We start from the raw sequence: 27988 nt of genomic DNA, 5'->3' as shown, positions 1-27988 counted from the left end.
TTGGTTAGGGTCAAATAGTCATGAAGTAGTGTTACATTGAGACTAGTTTTGCTTCTCCAATAAATTATGAATAAATGATCAAGAACATTTAAATGACTATTAGTGATCGTGACTTTACCAAAATGTTGTGCAAATAGGTCCCCAAAGGTCGAAGATCAACATGAAGCTTGAGAAACTCAAGATACAAAGTATAGTGCGCTGGGTGATATTAGTAGGTTGAAATAAGAACCGTAGGACCACATATAAGCCAATGAGCCAGGAATATTGCATGTGCCATGTTAAAGGACATCGTAGGTATTAACATTTTAATTCGAAGGTGGGCAAAGATACTTGGACCCCAAAATATTGTAAGAGCGGAGTGAAATCCCTTTAGTCTCTCAGTTCAAGATGACCCATTTGTTGAAGGCATCTTCATTTGGCATGTGCTACGAAAAACACAAGATAACTCCGCTATTCTCTAGATTTTGGTGACCCTATTTATATTCCTTATTGTGGTCAATAAACGAATTAAAAGTATCCTCTAGCTTTATTTGATTTTGTCGCTAAACATTGGCTTGGATTCAAAGGATTGCTATCAACCCCATAAATGGGATTGTGTTCTAGTTTTGGGATTGACTTTTAAAGTCTTAGATGAATACAAAGGTTGTTGAATGTTGGTAGGTACCTTGACACCTTTTGATGTGAATCTCTTTAGAATGGGCACATGATTCAATGTTGATATTGGGTTCCTTCCCTAATGCTTTAGTAGGGTCATGATCTAAAAAAAATTCACATCCTCCTAGGGTTTCATTGGGATCTCTATTTTCATTGGGATAACCTCCTTCATAGTGGCACAAGAGCTAATATGTGGAATTTGACCATCCAACCAGACAATCTCCATGGGCTTTTCACTTAGAAATATCAGATCCATTGAAAGGCTGAGTATGAAGAGGTAGGATTCCATTGAGGGAGTGAAATACAAATTGCTTGGGTTCCGAATCAATCAAAGGGGTAAACTCTTGAAGAGGGCTATGATCATGAGATTTGTTGCATCTAGAATAAACTTTTCACTTATAGAAGCATTAATTATAGATTGATCTTCTTTAGATTTAATTCCATTTGGCTAGGGTGATCTAGGAGAGGGTTCTCTCAGACTATGCTAGCTCACATTCACTGCAATATTACTAGCAATAGAAATGGTTTCAATGGTGTTCATATGACTCCCATCTGTATGGCCATCAATTGTACACCTATTATATAGCTCTTTTACTTCTTGGCTATGGTGTCTTTCAATCCCAATGGGATTGTTTTGAGCATTAATCTCATCAGGCAGCTCAATTTCTACCCTAACTGACAACTCTCTTGCACCATTGCATGGACTAGGGCTATGTCACATAGTTCAGGTTGAAGTACATGTTTGACAACAATTAGATTCAATTCCAATTGGAATCTTCTAGTAAGGTTTGGATGAGGTTTGTTGAGAAATCTAGGGGTCATTGTAGGTGCTTTCTCTTACTTTGATAACTGCTTGTGATGTATTTTTACTTTACTTGATTAACTTCTTCTTTTCTTATTATTATTAGTGTGCTCTATCATCAAACAACTACCAAATCATAAAAAACAATGAGACAATAGGACACAAGAGATAGGCGATCAGTGAGGGCCAAAAACTCTCCAACTGAGAAGAAAACCCATAAGAATCCTTCTCTTCTTATGGAACTTAAATTGTCGAATTCCAAGACCTATGACCCTTGACCAAGACCCTCCAAGACGAAGTCATCCTTCCTTTTTGATGAGCTTCCTTACATAGGTTCCAGCAACAAACTTCGACCTTCCAGCAACTTCCAAAACTTCGATCCCAACAACACTTTCTGCAACTTCGACCTAGCAGCTTCAACAACTTCGACCTAGTAGCTTCACAACTTCGACCTTGATGCAACTTCAGTAGCTTCGACCTAACAACTTCACAACTTTTATCTAGAGGCAACTTCACAACTTTGACCTTGCAGCCTCACAACTTTGATGCAACTTCAAAATTTTGTCTAGCCTAGGAAATGCAGAAACCCTAATGAAAGAGAGAGAGAGAGGCCCAAAAACTTCGACCTTGATCTTCTTCTTCTTCTTCATCCTTTTCTAACTTCTATTTTGAGGAGATCGAACTTGCTTGAATGAGTGTGTAAATGAGGTCGAATTCCTTCTTATTTATAGGCTTGGGAGGGGTACAAATTGCTAGCTTGAGGCTGACTTGATCTTTGTGCCATGACGAGGTTTTGGAGGGTCTTTTGACTCTATTTTGACTCAATAATTTTTTCCTTACAATATGTAACATGCCCAGATGGGTCTTCAATACATGAAAATGACTCAATTGACTTTATGACAAACCTAGATGCACTCAATGGGCGCTTGAACTAAAAATAAATTTCTTTTGAGCATGAAACCCATGCCTCAAGAACACAAATAATAAATTTATTTTTCTCTTTTCATTGAATACACAAAATCACGATTACATATGCCATTATGAAGACCGAACCTAATTACATATTTCAACAAGGTTCACCATTAAGTTTGGCTATATACATTTTTCAATATATATGTGTGTTGGTGTGTATTATGTTTAAAAGGAAAAATAAAAAACGATAAATTACATGCTTAGTTGTGCTGATCTATGTGGGAGGTGGCATCAATTGTTATACTAGTGTTGGCCAGGATGCCTTTACTTGCCTTCAGTGTACAAAATGTAACAACTTTGGCAACCCTTCCTGAACCAAATCTGAGCCAAACCTGAACATTTTGTTGACGTTTGCCGAACTTTGAGCCTCAAGGGTAAAGATGGCAAACCTTGTGACATAAGTCTAGTGCTCTGTCCCATAGGAGTGACTCTCATTTTATTCCATTGCGCTTGGGAGAAGGTGCTTTCACTATTTTTCCATATCAACTACTTTTGCAATTGTGTTGTTTTTTACTTGTATCATTAGTTTATATATACACACACACATACATAATTTAAAAGCTATGCAGTTATGTCATAGTTGCGTTGCAAATTTTGAGAAAACATTGCATTCTGCACCTTGTAATGTAGAGGCTACTTTATCTTTATTGACATTGTTCAAAATTCAATCTGTCCTTGTTGACATTGATCAAATAATCTTTTGTAGGTCACCCTATGTAGAACTTTTTGTGAACATCTGTCATGGAGGCCCATTGAATGTGGACTTGTCTGATACTTGTAGATCATCATCAAATTCATCCTACAGTTCTCATGAAAAATAGTTCTATGCAATTTTAGGCCATTATTTAGCATGCTAAAGATGTACCATGACAAAGTCTAGTAACTCTTCTAATTGGGGCTGTAAACTTTTTTGTTGCAATTACCATGTTCACTGAAAAAAAGAATATCACATGCAATCCTACACATTAACAATTCTGCAAATTCATTGTGTACATGAGAATGCTTCGTATGGTTCTTTGTATCAGGTTTCTTTTGGCAAGGGTGAGCATAAGGTCTTTTCTGTTTACATAAACAAAATATTGTGAAACTATATTTAGAAACCTGCAGCCTAGATATTCAAGAATTTGGGAGTTGTATGTGTATTTCTCATTTATGTTTTATTTCCAGGTCCAGAGATGCTTCTGAGGAAAACTTCCAACGTTAGAAGGGATTCAGACTTGAGTAGTTTTGAGAACACTGAAGGGGATGTGATGGAACAACATGAATGGAAGTGTATTCATACTGTTAATGGTATGTTTATGACTGTGATATTGTATTTGCATATGAAAACAATGTCAAATCTATATTGGTATCTGCATTTTAATATGTAATGTGTAGATTAAATCTCACTTCTATGTTATCAAATGTACTGTCCAACAAATAAGTAGATCGACTTTTATGATGATCATGAATATAGCTCACTATTATATATCATTTAATTTTATAGGCATGAATAAAAATCCATTGCAATGTAGGACAAGTTGGAAACAACCGGCCAAGAAATTGATTGCATATATCCAAAAACCATCCCACCTAGAAGTGACAACCCCCCCTTAGATGGCATTATTAGCTGAAGATCATCTACAGATCCTGAGACCTTGAAAGAGTTTTTGCCTCCTCTCTATCACAATTCATCTGGACAAATACCTTAGGCATCTCTAGTTGATGATTTTAAAAGAGCTCAGACACAAGTTGTGGCATCTGGGATAGATAACAAGTGCTCAATAATACAAAATCTCAAGATGGTGATCTGTGATTCCCACCATTTGCGGTGGAATGCCCTTGGCTAGATAAATGATGATGCTTGTGGGTCCCAGTGGGGTCACAAGCATGTCTATCACCTATTAGAATTGTTATGATCTATCGACTACTTTTAAGGATGTGATCTCTTAATGCAATGCGTTGACCCTTTTTTCGCAAAAGTGGTAGCGCTTGATCGATATGTCCGTGCCATTCGATAGTCATCGTCGACCCGATCATGTTATGTTGTAAACCCAGTCTGCATGTGTAAATTGTAAATAATTTTAGCAGATCCAAGTCATGTATGTAAATTGCCTAGGTAAACCTAATAATCTAGTGATAATCTATGTTTTGGAAGGTTTTTTATATCACCGATCCATGATCGGCAGAGTTTTCCTTTAGCCTAACCCCAAAGCCGGAATGAATCTTGTCATTAGAATCTTAGGGGAATCCTAGTGTACTTGGTCGAGTCTATGTAAAAGTAATTTGGAAATAATCCTAACTATTTGGTTAGGTTATTACAAATTGCTTGATCTGCTAGATTATGTTTGTGTCGCAGAACTGGGTGGTCTATGAGGATCTATGTCAAATTGGTTTTCCCCCTTGAGATGTAAAATCGTAAAAGTCATGATGTAAAGTGTCTTGAGGGTTAGAAAATGTTTTAATCCCCTCATAAGTCTTAGGTCCTAGGTGATTTTTCCAAAGGCTAAGTTCAAGGATCCAAAAATAAAAAACTGAAAAATAAAATAAAATAATAAAATAATGATAAGTCAAAATTTTGAGGAAATAAATGCAAGATTTTAATTTTTTAATATATTAAAATGCATTTAAAATTTCGACGGATGAGATTAAAAGAGATTTTGATTCTTATTGATGGTCGAGATCATTTTGACATGGATCACTCGAACTAGCCGTTGGGAATTTTTTCTTTAAATAGGGTGTTAAGGATCATTTAAGATCATTTGATCTGTAAGTTTTGTGCTGAAGAAAGCTCTCTTGTAATCTTGTTCTTGGGCAATAGAAAAAGACTTTGGGGTTGAAATCTTGCTGGTGTTACTCTGCTGAAATGATGTACGCTGTTTCATTTTTCTGCATAGGTTTAGTTTCAACCATATGTAATAGCTTTATGAAGAGTGATGTTGAACACATGTATCTTGTTTACTCACTAGAGTTTAAATGGTAATAGAATTTCTGAAAATAATGGCAGGTATCTCCATTGGATTTGGAGTTTAGTACTGTTTTTTCCCTCTTTATTGATAGTTGAAGTGAACTGTGCAAGAAATATAGATTGTGAAGATCAACGGGAGTTTGGGGAAGTTCTCCGCTGAACCAGCCAACTCCCGAAAAGCATTTTCTTGAAGAGCCCAGCCAGTTTCTATCCTGGGTTTATCATTAAAATTTATCTTTTGAATGCATGAGAGATTTTCTAAAGTATCTCATAGTAAATCTAAAATTCTGAAAATATTTCTGTGGATTGTTGACAAATTTGGCTGCTTAGAGTCGTAAAACTGTAATTATTTAGCTGGCTCTGAAATCAATCAGGTGCTAATTTGCCTTGCTGTGTCTCCCAACCCAACTGGTCCACAGTTGGTCATCCTTTATCCCATAGGGTCTACCCCCCAACCTCGGGAGACGGCTTAAAAGGAGAGATCGGGGATTAGGGTGACAGCCCCCGGTCTGAGCGTTGTCATGACAATCTGTGCGACAACGCAATGCAACCTTTTTTATGAGACTCACAAGAAATTTGGGAGGGTTTTGTTATGAATAAAAATAAATAAAAACAAAATAAATAATAAATCATCATAATAATAATAAATTAACTAATAATTAGTTAATTGAAGAGACATGTCCCAGAGGACATGATCATTCATGAAGGGGCACTTGCCTAGGTATATAAGCGGGCCCTCATTTGTAACAATCTCATATCTCATATCAATTCTTTTATACACTATTCAATATATATGTTTCTTATCCTCAATGGATATATTCATGTTCCAAGTGTTCTGGAGATTATTGCATTGTACGAACTTTGTTCGTTATATTGGTATCAGAGCTGTTTGATCCTTGGGCCACTCAATTGTTGCATAGAGCCAATTTGATGTGGTCTTTGGCCATTAAGTCTTCGTTAACTTCGTTGCCATCATGATTTAAGTGTTGTGCTACACAACTTTTGGAGTTTCTCCTTTCAGCTAGTTTCATCATTCATGTCCCTGGCCATTAAAAAAAAAAAAACGAAAAAATAGAAAAGAGATTACAAATATTAAAAAAGAAAAAAGAAAAAGATAGAAAATTATTATATATATAAAAGAATAAAAATACTCATTAGAAAAAGTTGTATATAGATACATTAAAAAGAATATAAAAAAAAAATTATATATATATATACCCGCCGCAATAGGATCCACGACATCCAAAGTCAGCCATCGAAGGAAACCACAACGACCGTCCCACTGCATTCGACTTACCAATGTCAATATTGTTCTCAGCCGCTGCCACGGGCACACATTCACCAACTAGCCACTGCCATTGAATAACGTCACGACCATTCGACTGCACCCACCATTCTGCACGACTCGACAAAGTCTTCGACCACACTGAATGACCCACCATAACCTTCAACCACTTTGAACGACCTGCCATGTTGCATGAACTACGTTGCTGTTACTCATATAGTACTTGTCTGTACTGTAGTACAACCTTAAAAAGTCTGTACTACTTTGCTCTGTACAATCCATGTTAGTGTTGTGAAATTCAATTATTTGCTATCAAATTTGTCGATTCCTTACCATCACAGGTTCTTGTTGTTGGAAATGTAACTAGTTTCGATCTTCATAATTGTTATTGTACTCATTTCAATATGTATCTTATGTAACAAACAAAAGAAGAAAAGAAAAAGTTATTATTTTAAAAGCATGGGTTTCGTGCTCTTTATTGATGGTCTTCTAGGTAAACGCATGTTTTTCATGATTATAGGGTTTGTTAGGTCATAGGATATATTGTCATGAGTCAAGAAAGTCAACATCATGTTTATAAGACTCTTCCGGGAAAAATATATCTTGTAAAAGAATTTATTTTGAGTCTAAGAGGTCTTGGAAACCTCCAAAGTACAAGTCGGCCCTGATAGCTTCAAGTTGGCCTAAAGGAAGGAATTCGACCCCTTGGAAAGACTATATGATTGAGATGATTCAACCTCATTTGGCACCCACTCATTCACTCACTCGATCTCAAGAGATTGTTAGTTTTGTAGCATCTGACAGGTGTACTAGTCTTGACTTTGGTCAGAGAGGCTAAGGAACACATAAACTCTAAAACCCAGGAAAAATTCGTAGAGAAAACACCTAGAAATGACTCAATTAAGTTAATTAGTCTATAATTAAATATTTCCTAAGTCTAACTTTGGAAATATGATTAATTAACAACAAATAATTGAGAAAGGTGAGAATTCTCTAGAAACTCACATGGATTGACTTAGGGATGATCTTAGCCTTTGATGGTGATCTAATTATGGCCGTTGGTGATCCAACGAGAGATTATAAGAGGAGGTCGATGGGGTTGAGGAGGATGATGTAGGGGTCCCCCAACATATAACCATACTTAGCAAACTGATGTCAGGGTTACCCAACATATACCCACAGTATTCATTAGCAACAATGCATCCACAACTGTCCCAGGTATTTAACTCTACAATGGAGTTAAATCTTCAGACCATAAATGGTTAGGGCTCGCTTATACAGTTCCTTTGTTAATCGGAACTAATCACCCCGCCTAAAACCTCTTATCAGAATGGTATGAACTCTTGAGCCTTGTATAAGACTTCGACTAAAGTCTTTCCTCCAAATCCTTCTATCGGGAATTAAAACCCTTCAGAACCTTAGTTCAAGCTACAATCCATATATATATAATCTTCCTTTGAAACCCTTGGTTATGTGTGGATTAACACACGAAAACACTATCGGCGCTTTTCTCCTTATACTCCTTTTATAAAGGAAAACATACGTTTACAAAGGAGAAACTCTACAAACATACCTTTTTGCCTTACTACGGCCTTTGCACAGATTTCAATGATACCTTCATTGCAATCGGCTATCGCTCCCGTCGACACTCCACTTATATGTATATCAATACCCTTTCCGCTCCGATATGCAGTTATCAAAGACATTAATATATATATTGAGTCTTAAAAGACTCGCACAACACTTTAACATAATACATAGGAAAGACGAGAAATACAAAGGAAATCCTGCGCCAACTCATGTACCGGACTTCAAATGTTATGTATTTGCATTCTCAAATACCGTCGGGTCCGCTCCTTCCAAGTCTGTCCGCTTATAACCCCGATCTACGCCAACGCTGATATATTGCCAACGCCGATCGCCGATTATCGCTCGGCGATATTGCAACATTCATAACCGTTGACCCTTGGCACCTCCAATTGTCAATATGTGATTTAAATCGTGACCATTGATCTAGCCACGATCCAACGGTTTACGATTAATCGCTGCTTGCTCTTCGCAATTCTCCAAGGCTCATTCTGATCACTTTAAAAGGTCTCCTGCCGATGTGATTAAATCACAACCGTTGATCTATGAGATCTAACGACTGCTGAGCGTCGCTTTGCACTTCTCCGTTTATTCCTTTTACTTGGAATTTTCCGCTGTTTCAGTGGGTTTTCTGTGGTTTCTTTGTTTTATTCAAGGCTTCAGCTTCCGCCTTCCCATTGCTCAAACACTCTGAGCTTACTCCTTAGTGAATCCTCACTCTGCTACATCTCTAGAGCTCCACTTTGCTACTTCAGTTAGACTCGATGGTCCATTATGATTCTGCTGAATCGACCTCCTCTCTCTCTGCATGTTCCACATAACTTTGTCTGTAAGCCCCTGTCACAGAGCCTACGAGCTCACATACAAATCAACACTTTAAACATGCATTCAACTCTTTTACACAATCAAGAATAACTCTGCATATATTAATATAAAAGCACAAATTACATTCGAGACACCTCAGTCTCACGCACAGGCTTGATTCTCAAGATTAGTGGCCTCCTGTTTCTGCCCGTAGGCTTACATACATTTATATGGAACCATTGGATCGAATCGATCACATCCTTTCTTTAAATCACCCACTAAAGCCCTAAAGCTCGCTACATGCATAAATATGTGGCAAACTTTACCCACTCCATCTTTTTCTCTGTTTTAAAACAGAAAAGTCCGTTGTTTTACTCAATGGTCCACATCTATTCTTCCCTTTATGCCTAAAAGCTTTCTGTTGCTCCTAGGATCATGGAACTACTTATGTTCTCATTTATTTGTTTTGAGAGCATTTACATATTCTCCCATTATCTAATTAAATCACGCTTAAAGGCCTAAATATTGCATTGACTTGAGACTTAGGAAACTAATTTCCCTAAAACACATGACCCCCTATGTCTACTAATTACAAAGATTTTCTCTTGGGTTGAATGCTCCTGCATTAGAGGAGGAGACTAGACCACCCTAAGTGCGAGTTTGTTGGCAGATTGAGCTATCCAGCGACAAAGATTGAGTAGGGGAAGAAGAGTTCGAGTCAATAAGGACACAAGGGTGAGAGGGAGTAGAACAATGATTTGGAAGAGTTTTTGTTCTAGAGAGGTAGTAGCAAGAGGTCGAGTTATTCCTAGTGAGGTTGCACAGGGAGCTTCAGTGGAGTAACACACATGGATCGACTTAGGGATGATCTTAGCCTTTGATGAGGATCTAATCATGGCTATTGGTGATTCAACGAGAGATTATAAGAGGAGGTCGATGGGGTTGAGGAGGAGGAGACTAGACCACCCAGAGTGCGATTTCATTGGCAGATCGAGCTATCTAGCTGCAAAGATTGAGCAGAGGAAGAAGAGTTTGAGCGAGTAAGGACACAAGCATGAGAGGGATCATGACAGTGATCTGGAGTTTCCAGTTTTAGAGAGGCAGTAGCAAGAGGATGAGTTATTCCCACTGAGGCTGCGCAGGGAGCTTCAGTGGAGTAGTTTGATTGGCCTGAGCTAGAGGTGGATTTAGTAATGGAAGGCTGCAAAAGTGTTCCAGAGGGCCAGAGGATTGAATTCAGTGGCAACAGTAGGCAAGACGAGTTGATGAGAGGTAGAACCAGCCTGTGTGTGAGGGTCTACGCAAGGGCTGTGTCGGGGCCTGCCCAAGGGATCTTGGAGAAGCTAGTTACTGAATCAGGTGGTGTTGGGAATTGCTTGTGGAAGAAGGGAAATTTTCCCTTAATAATTTTGCCATATTTTCTTGCTGAGGATTGCCAAGTTTTGGCATCCAAATTGTACTAAAAAATTTCATTTCCGCATAATAAAATAAAACCTCATCTGCTGCACTGGTTTTCCCACATTGGGTTTTTCTAGGGACATTTGTCCCAAAATAACGATGTCATATTTTTTTTACGTGCACTCTATATTTCTCAGTTTCCAACATTTTATTTTCTGCAATGTTTTTATGGTGAAGAAGTTGTAGTGTGATTAATTTGTTATTTTCCCGTAACAAAATAGAATGCATAATTTAATTAGTTAGAAGAATTAATTCTAGTTGCTACATTTCAAGGAAATTTTCACATGGTATTAGAGCGATTTTGATCAGATCAGAGCCTCAGAAGCGAGAGGGAGAATTCGTGCAGGGTTAGGAGTTCTGCAACACGATTTTCTATATTTACGCAAAACCAACCAGGCAGTGCGAGTAGCAGAGCAGAAGTTCGATTTTCAATTGCAAGTGGCAGAAAAAGTTCAAAATTGCTCAGTAGTAGCTCCAACAGGCAGTGGTGTTGCCGAGAAACAATTCCGGTGAGCATATCAAATAGTTCATTAAGCAGATTTGGGTGTAGAGGGTTTGTAGCTAGACCAACAATAGAAAATCAGTGTCGGGTGGAAGAGAAATTGCAGGAGGAAATTTGAAATTTCTAGTTGCAAAGGCAGAACCAACAAGCATAATTGTACATTCTAGAAAGGAGTGCGAATTGCAGAGTAGGTAGCTAAGCAAGAAAGGGAGGAGATTCTTATTTAGTTCCCAGTAGTGAGTTTTGCAGAAAATGGCCTCAGTAGGACTTAGAGATTAGGATAGACTAGAGGGTGCATCCAACTATTGTATTTGGAAAGCCATAATGACTTTCTTGCTAGATGAGCATGGTCTGAAGACGTATGTAGAAAGAGAAATTGCCATACCTACAGATCCTCATCAACTAGAGACTTACAATAAGAGATGGCCAAGGCGATGTGGTTGATCCTCGACGGAGTTCGAGATGATGTAGTCTCACATATAGCGGCCAAGAATACAACCAAAGAAATGTGGGATGCTCTCACATCACTCTGTCAAAATCCTTTCAAGAATCAGAAGATGTTCTTGAGGGAGAAACTTAGGACCACCAAGATGCAGAAGGGTGAAGTGGTTACTCCTTACCTTACTAGGATTCAGGATGTCCAAAATGAGCTTGCTGCAGTTGGAGAGACACCTTAAGATAGTGAGCTGGTGCGTATCTAGAAAATCAGAAAGGAAAAAATATTTTCTTATGATGACAATTACTTGTGATATTCTTGTGTTTTTATCAATGTTTTAAAACTCCGACTCTGACACTGACTCGGCCGAGGGTCGACTCCGACTCGGTATCGACTCCGCTGGCTCGATTTCAATGACTCGGTCGTTGTAAAAAATACATATATATATATATATATATATATATATATATATATATATTTTTTTTTTTTTTAATAAAAAAACATAATTTTAAAGATTTTCATTCATGTTTCCAAACACACAGCATTAGAATATAGATGGAAGACAATATATGATCAAAGTAGGCTCATGAATATATCCATTATATCAAAATGGCACCCAGTGCACTGTCCAATACATACATGATCACGAATCATGATATAGAGATCAAAACAAAAACACATAACCAAGGAGGCTAGAAATGGCCTCTACAACAAAAGTAAACTGTGACCAATACTACTGGCTAGTAGCTACTACCAGAGGAGCCAAGATCATGTGGATCAATCTTTGGATCATTATCAGAGTTAGACAGGGGGCCCCATGGATCCTCCTCCTCATCATATTCAACTGCAACTGTAGAAGTGGTAGCACTAGCAGGCTGTGCAACAGATGCAAGCTGAGATAGACGAGATATGCGCTTCTATCGTGGCTGAGCAGAGGAAGCGGTTGCAATTGGAGGACTTGCTGGCTGTGGGGCTGAGGCTGGTACAAGTGGATCAGGATCTGCATTCAACTGAACATTATGTTCGAGTGATGCTATCATCTGTAATTCAAAATCCATATCCTCATCAGAAGCAAACTCTATTGGATGACTCTCCACTACCCAATCTGATGTTGGATCAATGTATTGTTAGGATATTCCGACACATAGGAAATAGTTAAGTTCAACTTGGTCTAGTATAGAGTTAGGTAAAGTGTGTTTCTTTACCGTTGTACATTTTGTAACTTACAATCCGACGGTCACGATATGTAGTGATCCGACGGTTCACTCTCTCCTCGATATTACCGACACTTGATCCGTGGCTTGACACCCGATTGGTCCATGAGTTCTATTTAAAGCGCATGGAGGGTCATTGTTCGAGTAATCCGTGCATGAGAGAAGCTTATGTAAATTTTCATTATTTGATTAATAAATTGCCTGTAGTAGCCACGTTGGCGCAGGCCGTGGACTGTTTCCCTCTTTGAGGGTTTTAACCACGTCAAAAATACTGGTGTATTGATCTGTGATCTGGTTGTGAGCGGTGTCCTTTTGGTGTTCTTTCTGAGGAACTTACCCTGTAAATTCCTACATGGTATCGGAGCCTTAAAAAGAAATTTGAAATGACAGACTTAGGACACTTACACTATTTTCTCGGTCTTCAAGTCTTGCAATCCAAGGAGGGTATTTCCCTTTCCCAGTCCAAGTATGCTTGTGATATTCTTCGTCATTTTCACATGGAAGACTGTAAGCCAGCCCCTTCTCCCTTTCAGTCTGGAGTCAAACTTTTAGTCTCTTGTACTTCTCCTGAAGTTGATGCTACCTTATACCGTCAACTTGTAGGAAAACTCTTGTATTTAACCCATACTCGTCCTGATCTTTCCTTTGCTGTTGGCCTTGTTGCTCGTTTTATGCAAAACCCCCTTGAAAGTCATTGGAAAGCAGCCAAAAGAATACTTCGTTATGTTCGAGGTACAGTATAGTTTGGGATTCATTACAGTGCCAAAGCAGCTCCTCTTTTAGTTGTTTTCACTGATTCTGATTGGGCTGGTGACCCTGATGATCGGAAGTCTACTGCCGGTTATGTCTTCACTCTTGGTTCAGGACCTATTACATGGGCTTGTAAGAAACAGGCTGCCATTTCTCTTTCGTCAGCAGAAGCAGAATATCGTGGTGCCGTGGAAGCTAGTAAGGAAGCCTTGTGGCTTCGTCAGATCCTATCAGAGTTTGGCTTTGAGCAGCAGCATCCAACCACACTTTGGTGTGATAATCAAAGTGCCATTCAGCTATGCAAAGATCCAGTCCAGCATCAGCGCAGCAAACACATTGAACTACACATGCACTTCATTAGAAAGCTCATTCATGACCATGTTCTTGAAGTGCAATATTGTTCAACAGATGATCAGGTTGCAGACATTTTCACAAAGGCTCTCACAGAGGCGAAGTTCACTAAACTTCGATGTATGCTTGGGGTTCAAGAAGTTGTCACTAAGGGGGGATAGGCTCTAGTGCCTCCTTCCTTCTCCTATTGTGTCATATTTGTAAATCCTTCAATCCTATCCCAAGTTGTTCTTAAGGGGGGATGTTAGGATATTCCGACACATAAGAAATAGTTAAGTTCAACTTGGTCTAGTATAGAGTTAGGTAAAGTGTGTTTCTTTACCGTTGTACATTTTGTAACTTACAATCCGACGGTCACGATATGTAGTGATCCGACGGTTCACTCTCTCCTCGGTATTACCGACACTTGATCCGTGGCTTGACACCCGATTGGTCCATGAGTTCTATTTAAAGCGCATGGAGGGTCATTGTTCGAGTAATCCGTGCATGAGAGAAGCTTACGTAAATTTTCATTCTTTGATTAATAAATTGCCTGTAGTAGCCACGTTGGCGCAGGCCGTGGACTGTTTTCCTCTTTGAGGGTTTTAACCACGTCAAAAATACTGGTGTATTGATCTGTGATCTGGTTGTGAGCGGTGTCCTTTTGGTGTTCTTTCTGAGGAACTTACCCTGTAAATTCCTACATGTATTCCAACACAATGGGATCTGAATCAGGTCTTTTGTTCAGCAATTGGTTGCGTCTGAGCCAAAGGTTGTATTGGACATAGACTAGATCATTTAACTGTTTTTGATCCAAACGGTTTCTTTTCTTTGTGTGAATCCTCTCAAAGACGGACCAATTGCGCCCACACCCAGTAGCACTGCAATTTTGACTCAAAATACGAAATGCAAACTTCTGCAATTCAAGACAATGGCTACCAAAAGCCTCCCACCATTGTGCTGCAAAAAACATAGGAGTGTAATGAGTTAGCTCAACAAAATTACAAATTATATCCAACTTTCAAATTATAAACGATTTAACAAAAAAACTATTAAGAATTTGAAAATCGAAATTTTTGTTTACCTGGCTCATCTGCTTCTCTTGCAATCTTCGCTAGGTTCTTCCCAAATGTACCTGAGGCATTCATGAAGGTCGTGACCTGTCGATGTATCTCCAGCTGATTAGACTCTAATGGGATCATGCGATCAGTGCAGTCAATCAGTCCATCTCTAACCTCCCCCCTCAAAGCTACTGTCTCCTTAGCTTTATAATGATACTGTGGGTTCAAAAATACCCAGCTACATGTATAGGGCGATGGAGTTGATTGTTCCATCTTTCATCAATGATTGCCCAAATGGGCCCATACTTAGCCACTTTATCCTTGTATGCCCTCTTTATTTGCTTCTTTGCTTGATCCATAGCCTCATAAATGAATCCCATAGCCAATCTTTCCCCATCCACTAACTACAACACCTTAACCAGTGGGTCAGCAAGCTTCACAATATTTGTTGCCTTTCTCCAAAATATTTATTCATTAACTTTCTTTTTCAATTCTTTTCCTTCCAGTTTGTGAGACCATTGGCTTAGATTCCATTCTTCACTAGAAAACATCTTTTGCAAGTTTCTATGTTGTGAAACCATAGATTGCAATGTCAAAAAATGAGTAGCAAATCTAGTGATGGCAGGCCTAATAATATCCCTGCCCCCAGTGTGTTTCCTCATGAGGCTCAAAATCCATGAATGATTGTAGATAAATTTTGTTATGCTTTTGGCATGATCTGCAGTGTTTTTGACCCAATCTAATTTTCCAATATCCTCAAACATGATGTCTATGCAATGTGCAGCACATGGGGTCCAAAAGATGGTCTTGTATTTTTCCTCTAACAATTTACCAACAAGAATATAGTTAGAGGCATTATCTGTGATGACTTGAACAACATTAGCCACCCCCAACTCCTCAACAACTTGATCCAATAGCTGAAACAACAATTGCCCATCTTTTACCTTATCAGATGCATCAACTGATTTAAAAACATGGTTCCCTGTGGGCAGAAGATAAGAAAGTTTATGATGGTACGGTTTCTTTGATCAGTCCATCCATCTGACATGATGGTACATAGATAGTAGGCCTTCCTATTCTTATATGATCCTTTCTGTAATGATCTTCCTTTTGTTCCTTTCTTTAATAGATCTTCAAGTTGCCTTTTTCTCTCTTTCACCTTAGCTTTGATACCATGTTAGAAAATCAAAACGACAATTTTTTTTCTTCTTATGATGACAATTACTTGTGATATTCTTGTGTTCTTATTAAATTTCTTTATGTTCTTCTAATCAAGCAATCATCAAATCAAAACATGAAGATCAGGGATACTAGATATAGGCACTCAACCAGGGTTAGAACCCCTCTATAGGAGAAAACCCAGTCAAAATCTTCCACAGGCAAATTCAAATTGAGATAGACCAAGACCTGAGACCATAAGACCTTTCTCCTCCATCAAGTCAGCCCTTTCTTCCAGTAGATGATCCCTGCCAAAGTCTCCAAGTGTCAGCTTCTTAGATGCAACTTCAATCTAAAATTTTGGCCCCTAGCTTTAGAATTTCGATCTCCAGCTTCAAAATTTTGGCACTATTGCATCCGTACAACTTTGGCCTCCCCAACAACTTTAGAATTTTGCATGTGTGAATCAAAGAGAGAAAAACAACTTCTTCTTGGTTGAAAAATATCTCCTTCTGCTTCGCTAGGGTTTTCTTTTCCTTCTTGGGAATTTCACTCTCTTTTTCTGCCTCCAGCTTTTGGAAATACCGAGAAGAGGGGGGGTGAATCAATACTTCTTTTACAATTGTTAATTTACCATTTTATATCACTTATAAACAAAACACAAAATGAACAATATAGAATAAATAATTTTATTAGTCATAAATGTTGATTTGTGTAGCTTGGGAGGTACTCCAAGCCCTAGGGTTCAGGGTTTGGAGGGAAAAGCGCCACAAGTGTCACTTGTGGGCTTGGAACCCAAGTATGGGGTTTTGCACCCAAACATGTTTGGGGCAATTACGGAGGCACATTTCTACATATGATGGCATGGGACGATAGAGGGTGGAAAGGAGAATCCAACGCTTTGAGAATCATCGAATTTCGAGTTGAATTTATTGATGTTGACAATTAATTATTGGTTTTCAAGTCATGTAGGCTTGATGTAAATTAGTCCAATAAATGTGTCTCTTCATCTATTCGTTGGAGCCCCTCTTTAGGCTATAAAAAGAGGGTGAAGACATGTCATTTTGGCATCCACTTGGGCAATACATACCTATGAAAAGAACTCGAATAACTTTGATTTGAGGATGCAACAAGGAGAGGCATACATTGAGGAGGAAGAGGACTGTTCAGGGGTTTGAAATCTTCTAGAAGAGGCCAAGTTACTGTGTGTGGGTGTGGACTATCTTAAGGGTAACATAGGGCCATCAAAAGGTTTGTTTTGAGGGGCCGCAACCCTATTTGTGGAGGTTGCAACCATAGGAGGAGCAACGAAGGAGTTAGGGCTATTGTGGAGGATGGACAATCATCTCAAGAGGCTGCCGCAACCCTAGATTGGACTGCTAAAGGGTGCCGTAGTCGTCTTAGGGATACAATCCCGTGTTAAGGGCTGTAACTACCCTAGGAGAGCAACACAAAGGGACAACAATACTTGGAGGAGAAACCACAACAAGAGGAGCAATTTTTGGGCGTGTTTGTTGGGTATTTAGGGGTTGTGGTTAGTGCCCTAACTAGTCCCAAAAACTACAACATTGCACGAGTCACAACAACAGTGTTTTGGTATGTGTTGGGTCACAGTTTGGTGACTGGATTTGGATCATTCTAGCAGTCTTGGATGTGAAAAAACTCCAACTAGGAGCAGATCTTGCAGTGACATGATTGGGTGCCATTGACTTGATTGGAGGGCAGTGTGTTGGCTACCCAAAGTAGCCCTAGAGCAGTAGACAAGAAGGACGTTGTTGGTGCATGATTGGGTTAAGTTTGCAACCTTATGAGCAGTTCTTTGATGGACAAAAGAGGATACTAGAAGGAAGATTGGAGCTCGGGAATTAAGCCTACCTAGAGAGTAGACATATGAGCTCGTGTACATGCAGCAGAAGTGACATGCAATATTGTTAGGTGGCAACCCTCCTAGAGTTTCGATGTGTAGTGGCCTTGATAGACTAAGGCACTACTAGTGAGCAGTACGTAAGCGAAGGACTGACAGGACGAGATATGACATAGAAACTGCAACGAAGTTTGTCATTGTATCTTGTATACCATAGACTGTTGTATTATTCAGGTTTGGTTTTTAATATAATGAAGATTGGTGATTGTACAATATTGTACAATTGTGTTAAAAAGTGTGTATATCTGCGCATATGTGATTTACTGCTTTGTATTTCCGTTGTGCAAAGTAGTTTATGGTTGAGATTCTTGGTTTGGTAGCGTTAGTGATTTTAGGACTCTAACCTAGACCCAAGGTGATGGAAATTCAATAAGAAATAATGAGGACTCCAATCTTCTTTACAATAGATTAGGTACAATAATGTTTAGGGCTCCAACCCTAGATGAAGACACCAATCTTTCAATCACCAGGCTCCAACTTGTACTTTGCCAAGCACCAACTTGGACTTCACAAGGCTCCATCCTCTAGGGCTCCAACCCTATCTTCCACAAGGCTCCAACCTTATCTTCTTGAGGACTCCTATCCTCTAGGGCAGCAACCCTCTTTTCTGGCACAGGATCCAACTTGATCTTTTTGAGGACACCTATCTTCTAGGGCACCAACCCTATCAATCTGCTTCAGCTCTTCAATATAGGTTGAATGGTTCTTCAAGGCTACTAATGTCTTCTGCAACAAGCCCTAATAGTATTTTCAAGTTTGCCTTCAACGATGCCCTCAATTGATCTTCAATATGCTTAGCTCATCAATGACAACTTTATCAATTGCTAGAGGTGTCCCCAAGATTCTTCATGATACCCAAACCAACTATTCCAATGTTAATCCATGAGGGCTTCAATCATGTATCGGTCTCTTAGAATGCTTTCAAGATCGGTTTCAAGATGTCTTCACAAGGTCTTCAATAATGCATATCAATACTTTCCAACAGGATGTCTTCAATAAGCTATTTCAAGTTTCAACACACTCTTCAATGATTTGCTCAAGGGATCTTCTAAGGTGAGCTTCAGTCTCCAAGGTTTGCTTCTAGAATGCCTCTCAAGGTTTACTCCAAAGAAGACCAAAGAGTCTGTTCAATAATTCCTTCAAGTCTGTTTAACAAATGTCTTCAAAATCTGTTACAAACTGTCTTCAATGAGAGCTACTCCAAAAGTCTTCAAGAGGTACTTTGAATCTGCTCCAGATTTGCTTTGGAATGTTATAGATCTGCCTTTACTTCATCAAAGGGTTCATCACAAAATGAAGTCTGTTTTAACAAGGTTGTTCTTCTCCAACAAGTTCTCAACACAGCTGCTAAACAAGTCTTCAGTGTACTCTCCAAACAAGTCTTTAATTACTTCAAAACAGTTTCAGAAAATGTCTCAATGGCCCAATACTGATTACAAGAGGAAACTCCAGCAAGTTCTGTCAACAAATCTAAACTGAACAAGTCTGCACAAGGGTTTGTACTAAGTCTTCAAAAACTGCTTTTAGCCTGCTCCAATTAAGACCTTATCAATTTCAAACCAAAAGATGCCATTAATCTGCTCCTAGACTGCTTCCAGTTTCCATTCAAGGTCTGCAATTGTCACTGTAGGTCTGTCTCACAACAACAATAGTATAGGTCTGCAATGTCTTTCAAAAACTTGTGCTTTCCTTCAGATCTTAGCATCAACCAACAATCCTAATCTAATGCTTTAAATACTTGTTCAACCTTGCTGTCTCTTCTTTGCTGCCTTTTGACCTTATTCTTGCACTATGGTAAGCCTTGAAAACTCCACAAACCAACGGTCAATGGACAGATCTGCTACAGGTGCAAATTAAGAACAGGTTTGGATTCTACAAGCTGCAGGACCGAGTTGCAGGTCTGCTATAAGGATAGATACAGGGCCGAGTTACAGGTCTTGACGAAGGCTGAGTTGCGGAGGAAATAGGCCGTATTATAATGTCTTTCACAGAGCCAAGCTTCAGATGCTAAGGGTCTCTACCATAGGTCCAAAAGTCTTGCCATAGAATCCACAGGTTCAACCTTCAATTCTAGATTCGAGCTGTTACAGGCGTACCTTCTTTGTTTCACAAGTTCTACTCCTCAGGTCCGATTTTGTTTCTTCTTCCTTGACCGAATTTAGTGGTTAAATGGATGACTTTAGTTGGCAATATGTAGTGATTTGTCCATATACAAACAGACATGTCTTTTGAAGAGTTATGTGAGCCTCATCAAATCTTTTTTCGATGTATTTTCCTTCAAAAAAAATTGATTCTTCTCAACGACAAGCATTTTGGGAGACTGTAAGTACTCATTAGAAAGGTTTAAAGGTCCTTCATCAACTGGTCTAAGTGCCATAACAAAATTTCGTTTTTATTTTTAATGCCATAAGTAGGTTAATTTTTTAGGATGATCTTTAGAATTTGTGGCAGCCTTTAGGAATTTATGGTAAGGTTATCTTGGAATAGGTCTTTTAGGATTTGGATGGGCCAAAGTATAGGGATATTAGAATTAGATTTAGGCTAAGTTACCGGAAACGGCTCCTTGACTGGCCAAAACGCCGTTTTCCGTTTCTGATACGTTTTCAGCCCAGAAACGGCAAAAAAACGGCTGAAATATGTTTTTGCTGCTTCCAATACGTTTGCGTTTTTTTAAAGCCGTTTTTCAGGCGTTTTGATGGGAAAACCCTCCCGTTTCAAGAAAAACGATACGGTTCAGCCATTTCTGATACGTATTCATCAAATCGTAAAACGTTCCAGCAAATTGTAAAACGTTTTTAAAAAAAATCAATACGTTTCACGCTGATAACTTGGGCGCCTGCCGGGAACAGATTTTATAGATTTCCGAATCCCGATTTAGCGTTTTACGTTTTGAAGACTTGAAGTTATTTTTTAAGTTTAAACGATTCATTCTAAACCCTAAACGACAAGAGTTGAGTTCGTTGCCGCCGAGTTTGCTGCCGCCGCTGAGTTCGTTGGATCACTGTAACAGTGTAACAGCTTTCAAGTTTCAGACTTCAGCCCTTATTCACGCCGCACGGGAGATTACTTACTGCTGTAGCGGCTAGCCTGTTACTTCATAATACATATCACGTGAGATTTTCATTTCAGTCTTCAGATTACTTACAGTCTTACTGCTGTTGATTCGTTGAAATGTAATACGTATGTTACATTGTTTACATTTAGATTCTATGTTAGTATGTAACGTTAACCCGGAACCGTAACGGTGTAAGTTGTAATACTAATCAGTACCAATATTCCTTTAAAAGAGGACGAAGTCTTGTGTAGTTGACTGTTGAATGCTCATGTTTGACGTCATAGCCCTCTGGATCTAGAATCATATCATTTACAACAATTCCAGAGTCCTGTTTCTCATTTCCATTATCAGTAATATGTTTTGAAGTACGAGAATGTGTATAAAAATTATCCGTTATATCCCCTAATTTCTGATGTTGTTCCTCTGTCTCTAAACTTTCTTTACTTACTGATTCCTCGAATTCTTCTGTTTGTCCACTTACTTTTTCTATCAAGGATGAGATAGTTTCTGGTATATGGGACACTTGAACTTTGTCAAGGGGAAATTCACCAGACAGAAGCTGCAACCCAGCTTTCTTTGCTAATCGTCCTAATTTATCTTGACTCAGTTCTGATCCTGAGTTGTCCTGCTTTAGAAAATAATTGAGAATTTGATCACGACTGCTCACTAAACTGCCATCAATCTTGCGATGAACAATCTGGATTCTGAATTCCACCTTCAGCCGTTTTGAGTCAAAAACTGATTCTGTTTATAATGAATTTTTTGTGGAGGCGGTGAAATACTGTAGTTATATCTTACGTATATATAATCTGTTAGGTTTAAATGGAGAAAAGAATCCTAGCATGTTGTTCATGCTATTGAGAATTAGCTTAACTATTGCTCATGAAGAAAGGTATACACTGTTACAAATTAAATGTGATTGCAGAGTATATGAATGAATTGCGAAGATACTGCAGATAAATTTCAGACTTCTGTTTATAAATTGCATTCTATATAGTTGCATTACAAATTTTCTGGGGACTGTTGCAAGCCCCAGTGAGAATTACAGTCAAGAAATTGGGCAGGGAATTAAGAAAAGTTTTGAGTTCATTACCCCACTGGCCAAGGAAAGCTATCACTATGTTGAGACCTAGCCAAACAAGAGAAATCTAAAGTCTTGAAAGTTGAAACTTGAATCATGAATGTTATAGTGATTGTTAATGATGATGGCAATGTTGAATGTTTATGCCATATGGCATATGTTGAAACTTTGAAAGTTGAATCTTGAATTGATGATGATGAATCATGAATCATGATAGATCATAGATGATAATTTAGATTCTGCAATATGAATGGTAATATCAATTTTTTATTTTTAATATATATATATATATTTATATATATTTATTATGTGCCGTTTCCTGCCGTATCGTATCCAGATTTTTTGAAAATTTGCCGTATCCGTTTCAAACCCCGTACCCGTATCCGTTCCCGTATCCGTTTTTTGGTAACTTAGGATTTAGGGCTTCATTCATGTATACATAACTTAGGTCAATATAGGCATGTTTTAGGGTTTCATTATGCTATGGCATAGACCTAGGTTTCTTTATTTATCCATCAATGCAGATTAGAGCTAGGGCATCTTTAATACATTAGGCCTTGCTTCAACACAACTAGGGAATCATATAAGCATCTAGGGTTTAGGGCTTGATCATTTAGGACTAAGGGCTTCATTTGTGCACTTAGGATATATGATCCTTTTAGGGCTTAGTGTATCAAAGTATTAGGATTAGGGCTTCAAAGGAATTAGGGTTAGGGCATTATTAGGCTTTAGCCATCTTCAACAATGCCATATTGACATCAATGACAACATTGACCAACAATCTCCCCATTTTGTCATTGATGGCAATATTCTCATCCTTTCAGCATTCTCTCCCCGTTTGACATCAATGGCAAGTGGGGTGTTTTTCTTGTCAATGTCGTCCCAAGAGGTGCTCCCCTATCATGCTTCGTTTTGTCATGCTTCTCCCCCTGTCATCATGCTTTCCTTCTTCTGGTAATGTCGTAGATTCTAGTAGGGGATTGTTCAGTCAATATTCTGCCCTTATTTGTAAGTCAATTAAGTAGGCATCTCCAAGCTAAAAGAGATACAAGAATTAGTCCAAAAGAAGGGTTTGGGATTTGGAGTTGTATGGTGTATTCCTATCAATGAAGTTTCCAATGTGGGGACTTGTCAGTTGTCGATTTAGATGTATAGTACTGAAGTTGATCCTAACCGACCCTAACATATTATGCTACCAATCAAAACATGTTGACATGTGTTTTGATCAGTTTTTGTACTAAGACATGTAAGCTCTGAAGTTTGGTCCCATGTTTAGCAATAGATGTCATTTCTTTGTGTCCCTTTGTTAGGATAATACATCTACATGTGTTTGTGTTGTGTTTTTTTTTAATGTTTATAGCCTTGTTGATCCTTGTTCTATAGCTGAGAGTTGTGGAGCTATACTGTGCCTAGGTGCTTATGTTGTTACAAAATCAAATAGACTTTTCACCTTATCGTATTAGTTGTGATGTATACCCATAAGTGAATATGCACTTACCTAGGTCATCAAATTGGCATTATTGTTGGGTGCTACATCATTATTTCACCTACTTGAGTAAGACAACATTGGAATTTGGAATAAACTGTTTGTATTATACTTGTGACAGTTAGTAAGAATTTCGTGGAGATGAAAGAATTTCCATTTAGTGGTCTAGGTTTAGGTGTTTAATTGGACATATTTAGCCCAATGTTGTAACACTTAGTTGGATACCTTGAACTATAAATAGAAAGTCATTGTATTTTACATAGCTTAAGAACAACTTGCAGTGGATAGATATTGATATGTAGAACTTAACTTGACATTATGAATAATTTGTGAATATCTTGTTCCTAGTACTTAGTATATTTTTTGACTTGCATTCAAAGTATATTTACTTTTTATGTACAAGTCATCACAACATTGAAGTGATGACATTGCATGCACCGGTCTTTTAATAAGTGACAAAGTGGAAGTTTTCCCAAGGGAATTCTTCAAAATTAGTTTGGTTCCTCTTAGTGCTATTGCATGTATGTTTCCCATCAATCGAGTTCTCTGGGGGCAAACTTCAAAGTAGTGAGTGAAGTCTTCTCTTCTGAAAGCAATGGTTGACATGAAAATACCCCTTTAACCGTTGTAACCAATTCTCTAGTATTTAGTTGAGCGAATTGATCATAAATTTTTCGATTTAGATGTATAGTACTGAAGTTGATCTTAACCGACCCCAACATAGTATGCTACCAATCAAACATGTTGACATGTGTTTTGATCAGTTTTTGTACTAAGACATGTAAGCTCTGAGGTTTGGTCCCATGTTCAGCAATAGATGTCATTTCTTTGTGTCCCTTTCTTAGGATAATACATCTACATGTGTTTGTGTTGTGCTTTTTTGTAATGTTTATAGTCTTGTTGATCCTTGTTCTATAGCTGAGAGTTGTGGAGCTATGCTGTGCCTAGGTGCTTATGTTGTTACAAAAGCAAATAGACTTTTCACCTTATTGTATTAATTGTGATGTATACCCATAAGTGAATTTGCACTTACCTAGGTCATCAAATTGGCATTATTGTTGGGTGCTACATCATTATTTCACCTAGTTTGAGTAAGACGACATTGGAATAAACTGTTTGTATTATACTTGTGACAGTTAGTAGGAATTTCATGGAGACGAAAGAATTTCCATTTAGTGGTCTAGGTTTAGGTGTTTAATTGGACATATTTAGCCTAATGTTGTAATACTTAGTTGGATACCTTGAATTATAAATAGAAAGTCATTGTATTTTACATAGCTTAAGAACAACTTGCAGTGGATAGATATTGATATGTAGAGCTTAACTCGACATTATGAATAATTTGTGAATATCTTGTTCCTAGTACTTAGTATATTTGTTGACTTGCATTCAAAGTATATTTACTTTTTATGTTCCTTGATAAATCACTGCAGGTATACGAATCCTTGAGGATGTCGCTAATCACAAGGTACAGAGATTTTTTCATACTGCCTACAAAAGCACAGATTTTGAGACCAAAAAGTGAATATATTTTGTATCTTTTTTTTTCTGAGATAAAGAAAGTTTATACTAATTTCAGCCACCAAGGGCTATATTACATATTATACAAAATTCTTGGGGTCACTGTAGTTACCCAACAATCCCTCAAACTGTGAAATTCCTGAGCAGATATAGCTGGTCTGCTCTTATTTAAGATAGATGTGATTTACCGACCAGAAAACCTTTGCGGGATATCATCTGACCAAACATACACATACCAGAACAGCACCACACATACTGTTAATACCAGAAGTGCAGGTTGTCATCGTAGCCCAGATGTAGAAGGTTTCATTGAAATGGGTAAGATAGGTTCTTACTTCATCTGAACTGACCTGTAAGCTCTTTCTTTTAGTAGCATTTTGGGCCTTGTTAAGTTTTGAACCCTGTAACCTGGCTAATTTATTTCCTAGTAGATTATTTAACATCTACTGAATAAAAGTACGACTAGGATCTTAACAATAGTAAACATAAATATTCAGTGGGAGCAAATAACATAACCAATCTCATTCACACAAGCACACCAATATTCTGCCTAATCAACATTTCTTCATTAAAATTAACTTCGGAACCTACTCGGGCTCTCTTATTGTAAAAATGAGCCTTTGAGGAAATTACATATGCAACAATGAACCTGGATCTGATCTAGCTGATCAAGCCCTAGATCTGTCCTTTGGTCTGTCCTGGCTGGTTTGGGTCTCTGTTTTCAAAACCAGCCAGCTCGGAATTGACTCGGCCGAGTTGGTCTAAGCCAAGCAAAAAAAAACGACCCGGCCTTGGATTCCGTTCAGTTGGCCGGGTTAATACCAAGCTGGCCGAGTAGTCTAACAACTCAGCCGGCTCGGTATTAACCCGGCCGGCTCGGCTGAGCCCGCATTAACCCGGCCGGGTTAGAGATAGCGGCTCAGAAACCCATCAAACAACAATTTTTTTTTTTCTTTTTTGGGGGGACTCCAAACCTGAGAGTGTTTTCTCTAATTTGTCTTTGGGGTCCATTCCCCTCTCTTAAACCCTATCTAACCCACCCAAGCCCTCTCATTTTTTCACAGCCATCTCATGCATTTGAGTGAGAATTTTAGTGAGAGTTTGTGAGGAGTTGTTGAGTTTGTTTTTGGAGCAGCAGTGAGGAGTCTTGGGCAAACATTGTAGTTGGAGTGAGGAGCTTCTTGGGTAGCCATTGTTAGGATATTCCAACACATAGGAAATAGTTAATTATAACTTGGTCTAGTGTAGAGTTAGGTAAAGTGTGTTTCTTTACTATGTAATTTTGTAACTTACAATCTGACGGTCACGATATGTAGTGATCCAACGGTTCATTCTCTCCTCGGTATTATGGACACTTGATCCGTGGCTTAAAACCTGATTGGTCCATGATCTTTATTTAAAGAGCATGGAGGGTCATTTGTAGGGTAACCGTTCATGAGAGAAGCTTATGTAAATTTTCATTCTTTTATTAATAAATTGCCTGAAGTGGCCACGTTGGCTCAAGCCGTGGATTGTTTCCCTCTTTGAGGGTTTTAACCACGTCAACAATACTGGTGTATTGATCTGTGATTTGTTTGTGAGTGGTGTCCTTTGGTGTTCTGTCTGAGGAACTTACCCTGTAAATTCCTACATGGTATCAGAGCTATTTGAGGGCTGCATCTGTTGGTGATCCAAATCTGAAGCTGGTAGCACTGCATCCGACTGTCGTTTCATAGATCTACTGTCACTGACTGCTTTCGGGCTGAGAGGACTCCTCTATTGTGTTAGGAGCATCTGTTCTAGTGAGGAACCCCTTTCGTTTGGCGCGAAAAGGTTTCCGGTAGCCCTAGCTACGTCATTTTTAAGATCTAGAGGTATACTGTATTTATTTGCAATTTTTAGTTATTTTATCTTTGTTTATTTTGGTTTATTTAGCTCTTTGTTTTTTTTTTAATTACCGGATCTATACCTTTCATTTCTGCGTATGCTCTTCCCTCACGACTCTGTGCGATCTAGGCAAATCAGAAACAGAAAGGAAGCATTTTTCTCATGCGTATGCTCTTTTCCGCTGCGCCTTATTGTGATCTCGGAAAATCAGAAACGTTGAGGAAAATATTTAGTTTCCGGGTAAAGCTAACTTCAGGCCGTAAGGTTTGGTTTTTTGGTATGTCTGTGTTGGGTTTTGTGTTTTGTAGGCAAAAAATGAGCTTTCTCAAGTAAGCACGCACCCCAAAGCTTCAGTGACTTAAAAAAAAAAACCCATTCTCTTTTCCAAAAATTACTAACCTTTTAATCTAGCTCACTTGGTCCAAAGCTACTTTATGAGAATAGAGGTCTTGAGTTCAAGTGTTTCTTGTTGTTGAGCTAATTAGATTAAGTTTGGAAAGGGGGTAGATTTTTTTATTTTTTTAAATATAATATTATTATTCATTTCCACACATTCCTGCCCTTCGTCGGCATCTTCAATAACTTTTCTTCAAAACCCATAACTTCTTCATCTAGAAGCCGTTTGCAGAGTCGTTTTTTTGAATTAGCCTAATTTTTCGAGATCTTTCCATTGGAACACTTAGTTTCAACATCTACAACTTCAATTTCTGTTAAAATGGAAAGTCCATGCCAAGTTATTCTTGACAGCACCAACTACTTCCAATGGTGGTCTTACATTGTGGATTTACTTAAAAGTAAAGGTCTTTACTGAATGCCTCAGGCTAAGAAACCAAATCGAAAGATGAAGATAAGGCATTCAAATGGGAAAATAGGCAAGATCAAGCACGTGGGTTGATAGGGATGTCTATTTCTCCAGACCTTAGATTCCATATCACAGAACTTGATACTCCTAATGAAGCAATAAAACACATCACTAAAGTTTTTTTAATTAAAAATGAACTTAGAGCCCATCAACTCGAACATGAGTTGCTTACATTGGACCCCAATAATTTTTCTTCCATTGAAGATTTTTTATCCAAATTCAAGACACTTAGA

At 38.4% G+C, this 27988-nt stretch overlaps 1 protein-coding gene across 2 annotated transcripts in view; it reads left to right on the top strand.

The window, feature by feature from the left end:
• Positions 1-27988, top strand: part of LOC149145070 (ENHANCED DISEASE RESISTANCE protein (DUF1336)) — a 483701-nt gene that overhangs the window by 88787 nt on the left and 366926 nt on the right. For both annotated transcript variants that reach the window (XM_089453046.1, XM_089453045.1), the window contains exons 7-8: positions 3596-3718; positions 24940-24974. In XM_089453046.1, the coding sequence (XP_089309172.1) occupies positions 3596-3718; positions 24940-24974 (158 nt within the window). The remainder of the gene's footprint in view (positions 1-3595; positions 3719-24939; positions 24975-27988) is intronic.

Source organism: Pinus tabuliformis, chromosome X (genome assembly GCF_031772625.1).
Source record: "Pinus tabuliformis cultivar Carrire ecotype Pingquan chromosome X, CPIR1, whole genome shotgun sequence".
Taxonomy (NCBI): Eukaryota; Viridiplantae; Streptophyta; class Pinopsida; order Pinales; family Pinaceae; genus Pinus; species Pinus tabuliformis.
The sequence above is the reverse complement of the archived record's forward strand: the minus strand, read 5'-3'. Positions and strand labels throughout refer to the sequence as shown.